At 35.5% G+C, this 10,193-nt stretch overlaps 1 protein-coding gene across 1 annotated transcript in view; it reads right to left on the reverse strand.

The window, feature by feature from the left end:
• LOC149799650 (membrane-associated guanylate kinase, WW and PDZ domain-containing protein 1-like) overlaps positions 1-4,679 on the reverse strand; it is a 209,479-nt gene extending 204,800 nt beyond the window's left edge. The window contains exon 1 of the mRNA XM_089958995.1: positions 4,014-4,679. Within this exon, the coding sequence (XP_089815121.1) occupies positions 4,014-4,386 (373 nt within the window). The 5' untranslated portion in view covers positions 4,387-4,679. The remainder of the gene's footprint in view (positions 1-4,013) is intronic.
• Between the last annotated feature and the right edge of the window lie 5,514 nt (positions 4,680-10,193).

The following is a 10,193-nucleotide window of genomic DNA, read 5'->3' on the forward strand; positions in this document are numbered from 1 at the left end:
CTAAGTGTGATTTCAAAAGGAAACTACAGTACCTGCAGACTTTTTGAATGTGCAGAAATGTACATGTACTCTGACTTTAAAGAATGAGTGCAAAATCTGTTTTCATTTTTCAGGGAATGGACTTGTGATGAAAATGACACTAATGCTGATAAAAGAAAAAGAAGAGAAAAAGGAGATGAATGTTCAATATGAACAACAGTCCAAATCTGTTTTCTTAAGACATTAACCCATGGCGATGAGTTAACATGGCAGGAGGTAGTAGCCTGCTGCTGAGCTCTGTAGCGTCATGGTCATGCATGATACACTAAAGTGGGTGGTATTATATAAAGGTAGACAAATGCAGCTCTACAATGATACCAAATAATCTGGAAGTTTTAGTTGCACTACAAAATACAGAGGGAAAAATTTTGACCTGATTTTTGTCCACCCAAAATTCGCCAGTGGTCGGAATCCAATTATGTGATAGGATTTTATACTTTTTGGTCTCAGATCTAAGGTAGACTGGTATGAACTGCAGACAGATGAACCTTTGCAAAAAGTAGGATAAGATGGGCATTTGGAATAATGAGTAGTCTCGATACAAAAATAATGGGTCCGTTAAGCATTAAAAAAAATATAAAAAAGAAATCCAACTTTTACCCTTCTGCTCATGCGCGAGCCAAATAGCCAATCAAAAACAATGCTTCTAACACAACTAGGCATTAGGTTAATATGTTAAGCTAGGTAGATGTACTTAGGTACCATACATGTACCAAGGTTAATTCATCTTTTCTATCAAACTCACTACTTGGTATATTTATTCATTCCTTCTTTGTCTCAGTTAATGATGGTAATTTACATTTATATATATGACACAATGTAATGCCAGGTAACTGGTGGAAACAGATTCTATTTTATTTGCAGAGATGACTACACAGCATTACTGAGACTGAAACTGTTCAATCTTTTATTGTTGTGGTTTATTTTTATTTTTTTTATTTTGTAATAGGGTAACAAAATGAAACATTTACATAAAATATCTTTTTTTCTCTCAGTGTAATATTATAAATGGTTAAAAATTCAATTCTGATACTATTGTAATAATGAGCAAGTGCTCTTCATTTTCTTTTCTAAAAATAAGGGACTCCCAAGTTTATGCCAGGGGACTCAAAAATATGCTGGAGGCTCCTGAGTAACATGAGTGATGAACCCAGGACTCATCCTGTAATTTTGTCCACAGCCACATCATGGTATTTTAGTGTTCTTTATGACTATACAGTGGTCAATGCTTAATTGTTTCTCCTCAAGGAACATGAAATCAACAACAGCTAAAACTATGACATTATAAACATAATTATATGTCAATGTAAATTTGCAATTTACTTTTCTTTGAAAAATAAGCTTGGTTTTTTGTTGTGTTTCTCATTTTAAACTGCAATAGTTGATACTTCTTTGCAACAATAGTGATGAATTTTTAAATGACTGTGTTGTGTTTTTAACAGAAATCAAAAGGTTAAAGCTTTCATGCAACGAACATTCACACGATTCAGTGTCCTGGTGAAGTTTAGCTTGGACACTGAAATATATTTTCAGAGATGTCATGCTAGTAGTAGCATTATCATGTTCGATCTTGAATAAGAACGAATATAGTCAGACAGAGTAGTACAATGGGACATGTAAGAAATTCGTACACTGCAAAAGATATGCTAACCAACATTGCCAGAAGCCCATGTCAACAGGGTAAAGATGTCAAGGGGTAAACTGGTATCTTCCCATTGATAATAACCTGGGTAATAAAATGAGCAACCAGATACCTGTTTTAAACCAAAAAAAACATTTCCAAGCTCAGATAAAAGACACCAGGGAACATAACGATTGAAACACTGAATAACGACTACAGTCTGAGGCTTGTGTCATGTGACTATTGGCTTTTGCGCATTTTGCCACTGTTAGTGCTCCAACTAATTTTTTTATTTTATATTTACCGTAACAGTACATGAAACAGTTCCAAGAAAAAAGATGGGTTTCTTCAATGTGAAACCCTGTGTCACATATTCATTATATTCTGATACAAACACGCATAGTTAAATGTTTTAAATCGACAAATGATACCCAATATTAAGCAAAACCAACTTTATCTATGTGACTCAAGGATATTATATGACTGAAAAATGTTAGAGGAGAGGGAATTTGTTCAACTTAAAAAACATGTTGCATCAGGAAAAGAATAAATCAATAACACGCAACTTTACAAACTTTGAAAGAAGAATTTGACAGTGATTTAGTACAGCATTCATCATTTATGGATTTCACGACCATTGAGCTAAAGTTAGACATGTAGACTAGTTCAAGTGTTATGTATAAATAATTTGTCAATTTGTTTTGTGTCTATACTCAGTCTCTCATATTACTCCACATGGTTTAGCCAATTTACAACAAGAAGTTTAACTGCAGATCCAGATAAGTAGAAAAAAAATTTTTTTTCATACAGTTTTTTGTAACTGTGGCATGTAATATATAGATTGTTCTTAGTATGCCTTTTTGCCACTCCTTGTAATAGTTATGCACACACACTTCTCTTTGGGGTTGGCATGTATGAACCTACAAGAAGACAATTCATGTTCACGTTTAATACAATTTCCTTTCGATCTGTACCAGGGTAACCTATTGTTATGATCGAGAGATACCCAGTAAATGTTTCCTGGGAAGGACTTCAATGTAGAAGAGTCTTCTGGAGAAGAATGAAAGAAATTCTGAAGAAAAAGTGAAGGACAAAACAAGCAGACTGAGTAGTTTGCTGATGACCAACTCTCATTTAGTTACACAGTTTGAAAGACTGTTGAAACAAGAGCTGACCGACCTGTGCAAGCAGACCATTTATGTAATCTAAAAGTGCTGTATCTCAAAATGGATGGCACTGAGGACAACATCTTGCATAAGGCTACACATCAAAACCACCAGGAAAGTAAGTACAAAGATTTAGATCAGAACAAAATGCAACTTCTGGAGAGTGATGACAATAATGAGGAATACTGTGAAACAGACTTAACCAGGTAAACCTTAAAATGGCCATTTAAAGGGTCAAAATCTGAAACTATCACCTTTATTTATTTCTTTTATATCTTTAAAATAAAATTATCAGTTATGATCATGTACCATGTGCTGACAGGAAAGACCAAAGAAACGTTCAAGACTGATTAATGTAAACCAATCAAATGCTGTGTAACTTAATTAGTGCACTATCCAAATAGGCAGACTATTGCCACACTATGAAAACATCTATCACTTGTGTGTTATGTGGCAAAAATAAGTTTATCAATTCATTATGGGTTAAAACCAGTAAGCAAATGATACATTTCAAAATAGCTAATTTCTGAACCTAAACTAGTCCCCTGGGTAGGTAAAGAATCATTCATGCATCGATTAATCCCTGCAAATTTATGCTACATATCTGTAATCATCAAGACATAATTTATGCTGTTTGTAAGTCTGTTTCATGATTTAGTGACCAAAACTAATGCACACTTAATTCAATTATATGGCTGCCTTTCAATGAGTGTTCTTGACAGTATCTAACAGAATGATTTCAAACATCAAACATCTGAAACTCAAACTGAGAGAAATAAGTTATATGAATTGATTATGCCGTCAAACAACATAGACTGTGCTCACAAATGAAGCAAAGTGATGGCATAACTGGGCTATAATCTTTACAGAATTTAAACACATAACAAATTTCCCATCCATTATCAGTTGATCTGCTTCAATTTTGCTCTGCTTATTTAGAACTTGGAAATGTTAAGATCTTGAACATAACTGCAATGTTTCTTGTTATATTACTCACCAGGAGATCATCAAGAACACAGCTAACTTGATAAAAATCTTGTCATATAAATGGAGGAGGTGGAGGGCCAAAACGACCCTCATTTAGAGACAGACTGTTGTAATATTGCATGTAGCAAAGTGCTAAACTTTCTTTACATGTATACTGCACATCTACATTAATATGAAGTGTACATTAATGTATACAGTACCTATTTTTACCGTCTTGATCATGACAGGTGCCCCATTCTGGGTGACCTGTTTCAGCCAGGTGACTGCATCTCGTAATGTGTTTCCAGATATTTTCTGTCCCTGAATCTCCAAAATAATGCTGTCTGGTTGTAACTTGCCACTATGATAATTGATTTTCTGATGATCAATGTCATCAAGATAGCAGAAAGACCCATTATCGGCCCCTCCATGGATAGTAAGATGTAAAATGTCATCAGGCAACGCAGACACAACCGTCTCCTGAATTCGACCACTCCAGTGTGTGATGTCCCCCTCCCGACCCCCACTGATCGGTTCAGGTTTCCGAGGCTTTATAGGGGAAACCCGTGGAGGTGGTTGCTTATTTTTCATCATTTTACTTCACATCATAAAAACATACGCTTAATATCCCAGAAAGAAACTTCTAAACAAGTATTTCATCGTCTGTCCAATGCACTTACTGCTTGACAACATTGCAGGACACGGGACAGGTGCCCTAATTAGTGGTCATCTTTAAAACGATATGCATTTTTCGAAAAATCGTTACTTATGCCATCCCGCTGTTGAATAATCCAAACATCAAATAACCATGCTTGCAGATGCACCAGTGTTTATCATTAGCACAAACTAGTGCAATAAATATCACAGGTCTCTTCCGCCCTATTTTAAAACTTGTAACAAGAAATCTAATAAATGCGCACGCGCGGAACTTTGATGCCATAAACCGTTCTAAGGAATTTACTGTCGTAAACTCGTAGCGGTGAAGCAACGTCTCTTATCAAAGAACTTACAACCATGAGAGCCTATGTACAATATTTTTAGGTCAATGTTGGCAGTTTCAATAAGTATCACGTGTGCAATTTACGCATGACTGATGAAAATGTGAAGATTGCCTTTATAGATATATTCGAGTTTATCGTCCTTTTTTATTTATTATCTATCCACATCACTCTCAAGCATTATATGCGGTTATTTTTTATTCTTTATATTTGTTCCCTACATTAGTAGTAATAATGTGTGGAAATAATGAATGGACTAACTTTCTTTTACATTGATAGTAAAATTCTTGTGCTTTCTTCAAGATAGATCCTTCACTTGTTCATTATTTATTTAGTAATTTTATTTTGGTACTGGATATTTTTTGTTGAAGTTTGATTCTTCAATTAACTCTCGTCACAAAAGATAATTTAAGTAAAAACAGTCCAAAACGGAAAGGATTAAAAATCCAAGTCAGGCTATCATATACGTGTATAAGAACATGTCCAATATGTTTATTAGTCTCTGGTATTGCTGTTGTTTGTGGTGGTTATCATCACCGTCATCATCATCATCATCACGTTACTGACAACGTTCTCAAGAAGTGCTACACTGATTTTTTTTTTAAAAGACCAAATGACAATCAGTTAAATAAAGTGAACATATAAGCACGTGATCTACATCGAATACAAAAGTGCCTCCCATGTTATTTGTGTTTTTGCGTAATCGGGCTAATCGAAATGCTAAGGACGTGATTACAGCTAATCAACATGACCCGCTACACTTGCAGTGGAATAATCATCACAAATTCGTTATAATTATTGCTATTGACGTCGACATACTCAAACAATTAAATCAGCGCGAGGGGATGAATCCCAGACTGGAGCAGGCAGAGGTATTAGTATATAGCTGTATATGATTGTCACGATGTGGTGGAGATGAGTGATCCCCCCGCCCCCCCCCCCCCCACCCCCGCCTCTTTTGGTTTGGTTATCGTAATCTGTGAGATGATTGACCACGATTTTATTGCCCGGACTGAGTAAATAATAACATTAAATATGAAATTAAAGGAAGCAATATCAGAGATCTGAGCAGAGATATATAATAGAACAACACGTTTACCCGTGTATAAAGTATAACAATTTAATCAATTACATAAACAAATGAAATTGAACATGACATTTGAATGTGGTATTTCTACCGTTCTAGTTCCATCCATGAACACAGCAGTATTAGGGTTCGTTTTCCCAGCATCTGACAAAAAACGACTCATTCTTCGTTCCGGTTGTTCCTAGGAAATATGTCCATCTATCAAAATCTATGTAATGTTTCAAGAACATTCATGTTAACTTGTAATTACCCATGTTCCTTATTGCACTACAACTCTTCATCTTGCACAATGTCGCACAGAGTGTTGATGAACTTTAGAAGATCCTGGAACTTTCATTCGACCGCAGACTTCAAAGTAGTATTAGCGCTCTCCGCATCGTTATTCGTCCAATCAGACGGAATTCGACTTTTCCTAGCGAGACCAACATGTAGGTCTCCGCTTCTTTTTTTTTATCTGACAGAAAAAAATGCGGAGACCTACTTGTTGGTCTATTTCCTATCCAGTACGTATTGTTCATGTAGCGGCAGCAATTTCTGGTCAATATATGTTCTGAAAGAGTTTCTACTCGCGGTTTCATTCAGAACGTTGATTTCTCGTGGAGTCTGTCAACACGAGTGGAATATGTGTCGACGTCTGTAGATTCAGTGATACCGTCTTTACCAAAGGCGGTCGTGATGATATTTTGTTTGTGTTGTAAAGTATATCCAACACTGTCATCCATGTACTTGCGAACATTTTTCAAATGCCTTATGCACAAAACATGTAAGCTTCCCGGTAGACATCTGGAAAGGCATTTTTGAATGCCAATTCCTCGTCACTGCCTACAACTTATGTTGAAAGTTCATAATCACATAAGTTATCCGCACTATCATGCAGGAATGATGAATAGGTCTTCGCTGACGAGTTTGTGTGTAGATAAGTCGATCCGAAACACAGTGAATGATCTTTGTTTGATCTTCTTACAACTGAAAAGTCTTTACACCCCGTAGACGTCACGTGGAACTCTCCTAGGTTTTAAGTTTTATCAATATATAAAACAAGCCCAGTTAATTTAAAACGAAACCTTTAAATATCTTTAATGTGTTGTGCCGTAAATAGTGCTATCATTGGATATTTTGAACCATTCATTTGCTTTACAACTTTTACAAATGGATATACCTTTGTCATCTCTTTGACGCTGATTATGTGGTCTGTGCCTTTGTTTGATCCCTCATTAGGTTTCTTTTTTATTTTATTGATAGATTATTTCATATTTATCAACTGTCTAACATTGCATTTATTATTGTATTCATTATTGTTACCACTATTCATTGACCTATCCCCTATATTTACAGGTTTTTGCTTTATTTCTTTTGTCAATTCCGTTCGCACCGACGGCTTCATCCGGATGTAGTTGTTGCTTTCCTTTATTGCACGCCATTGACAGTCTCTATGCGGAAATGTGCCTATGTATTCTGCAATGACTATGTCTTGAGAAAGTGGAGCAATTTTCAATTCATGTAATTCTCCTTTTAAATGTTCCCTTTCCATCGGGAGAAGACTTCAGAGATTGATAAAGACGTCGGAGTAATGTGACCTCACCTCCAAGAAGCTGTGGTTTTATAGCAACACAAACCTTCTTTCCCTTGCTTTCTTATTGCATGCAGTATTGATCATTTCATTTGATAACATAAATCACCTTTCCGGTTTTCTCTAGAGCTGTGGTTTCTGGAGCAGAGCCATGGTTCCATGCCCAGAAACGGCCCCAATATTTATAATGTTTCCCTTGTTTCCGTCTTTGTACGTTGGATATATTATGTATCACAAAATAATAGCCATCCTTTTAGTGTGCTCGTATTTTATTTAAAATTATGAAGGGACCTTTGAGAACATTGAAAGTGTCATTTTTGTCTATGAACGGGTTTCCAAGGTGTCCCGGATTGAATATTGGCTCTTCCTGTACATATTGTATGGAACTGTCTAAATCAGTTTCAATAGGATTTCGGTCAGTATCATCTGTTGACACTGGCATTTCTTGCAGATATTATATATATGTATGTCATTTGTAGACAAAAATGATGTATTTTCATCCATTGAATCTTCTATGATTGTTGAAAGATTGCTTCCTTGATTGACAGATAATGGTTCAGTTTCCGTTACACTTGTTTTCTTCTCCGTATTCATGTGGTTAGCGTCAGCAACATTTTTCCTTTGCAAGGCTACCAAGGGCACAAAATGATTTGGGATCCATTCCCACTTGGGTTTCCCTCCTAAATTGAAGTTTTCGCGGTCGGGCTCCACTGTGTTAGTCCACATTATTTTTATTGTTACTTTTTCAGGGTCCTAAAAGGAAGGTTGAAGATCACGTTCATGCACTTTAATACATTATGTTTGGTCCGGTTAACACTTGGATACAAAGTACGTACTGACTGGTCGTAGGACAAAAATGTCACGAAAAGTCATATTGCAAATGCATTGGTCAATGTGTTTTTTTTTCTTTCTCTCACTATCTTTCATTTAAAAAATATAATTATTTAATTTGATAAAGAAGTAAAGAAAATACGAGTTATTTTTGTACTTTTTTTTCTTTTCGCAAGCCAATTCACATACGCAGTACGTACTGACTGGTCGTATGACCAAAATGTAATGAAAATACATGTTTCAAATGCCTTGGTCAGTGTGTTTTGTCATTATCTTTCATTTAAAAGAAGATTCTTTGAATTTGATTTATATAAAACAAATAAAGACAATAAGAGTTCTTTTCGCACATATTCTTCTTTTCGCAAGTTATTTAATATATCACAGTACGTACTGACTGGTCGTATGACAAAAATGTCATGAAAAACATGTTGTAAATGCATTGGTCAGTGTGTTTTTTCCTTATCTTACATTTAAGAAAAGAATTACTGAATCTAATTTTTTTTTAAATAGGAGTTCTTTTCGCGTTTGTTTCTTCTTTTCACGAAAAAGTTATTTTCGCGCTTTTGTACTACCATATAATTTATCCAATCATCCAGCCCTCTTTGTCAAACATCAGAAGCCACCTTTACTTTAACTATGGTACTAGCAGACGCTGTATCAGGCATGAATACATGTAGACATGTTGACTTCTAAGAAATTCAACTACAAGAAACTAGAAGACAAACTGACAAAAACAAACGATGACGAATGCTTTAGCAAAACCGACAAAGCATGCGACAGCAAAACTAAAAGATATGCTTCACAACAACCTCAGGAAGCGAAAAAAGCAACAGAGGTTTAAACACTCACACTCTCAGGAAGTGATACAAGTCAACAGAGCTAAACACTCAGACAGAATTGTTGATGGTTAAAAAGAAGAAAAATAAAACTTCCCAAGACGACCTTAAATAAAAGCAACAACAAAAACTTTAAAAAATGATGGACTGAGACCAACAACAGACACGACTGCTGAAATTCAAACGAAGCAGCAGCAGCAGACGAAATATTTTTTCAGAGGCATGGGTAATGGAATGGACCTAGGCTATATGCTATTTGTATTTACGTCTCCGTTTGTTAGATTTTAATGATTATTTGCTTATTAAGGGGAGTCAGTTTTGGGAACATATTTCTCATCAAGAGTAATTAGTCCATTTCTAGGAACAGACGTCATAATGTACCACAATCACGACACTATATGACGGCATGAATCAATCTCGAAAAATGGACCCGCCCGAATTCTTTCTTTACACAAAACAATATATGGATACTTGTTCATCATAAGTATTTAATAATTTGAGATAGGAATAATTCGTTTCATTGTTTTGGATTATTTTTGCATTGCATTTCGCGAAATCCTAATATTCGGCTCCGAATAACTAACTGATAAGTCGTACAAATGGGAAACAAGAGAAAACCACGTAAAGTGTGAATTTAAAGTTTCGGCATATATGGTCATTAGGTGATTAAAAGAAACTTATTTATGGCATTCGCACTTTAAGAACCTTTCAGTTAAAGCCCTCGAGAATTGGTGAAAACAATCGGCCTTAAGCCAGACTGACGCAGATTTTTTAAAATATATTTTCTTAACTAGACCGTAGGAAATCTTTAGTGGTTGTTTTAATTTGCATGGACCACTTGATACAAGGTATCAGTATCTTGATGCACTTTCATAACATACAGTACAGGGCCTGTATCCAGCGCATTTCTGTCCAGATTTTTCAATTTTTGTTTGTTTGTTTTATTTAACCTCGGACTGTGAAGAGTGCTTACTGATTTCATCAGTCTTACGAATGTGTTTTTGTATGCAGATCTTTTGCATAGGCATACATACATACATACATACCTCAATACCTCAATACCACGCATGCAAATCTAA

Source organism: Sinohyriopsis cumingii, chromosome 5 (assembly GCF_028554795.1).
Source record: "Sinohyriopsis cumingii isolate HCF-2022 chromosome 5, ASM2855479v2, whole genome shotgun sequence".
Lineage (NCBI taxonomy): Eukaryota > Metazoa > Mollusca > Bivalvia > Unionida > Unionidae > Sinohyriopsis > Sinohyriopsis cumingii.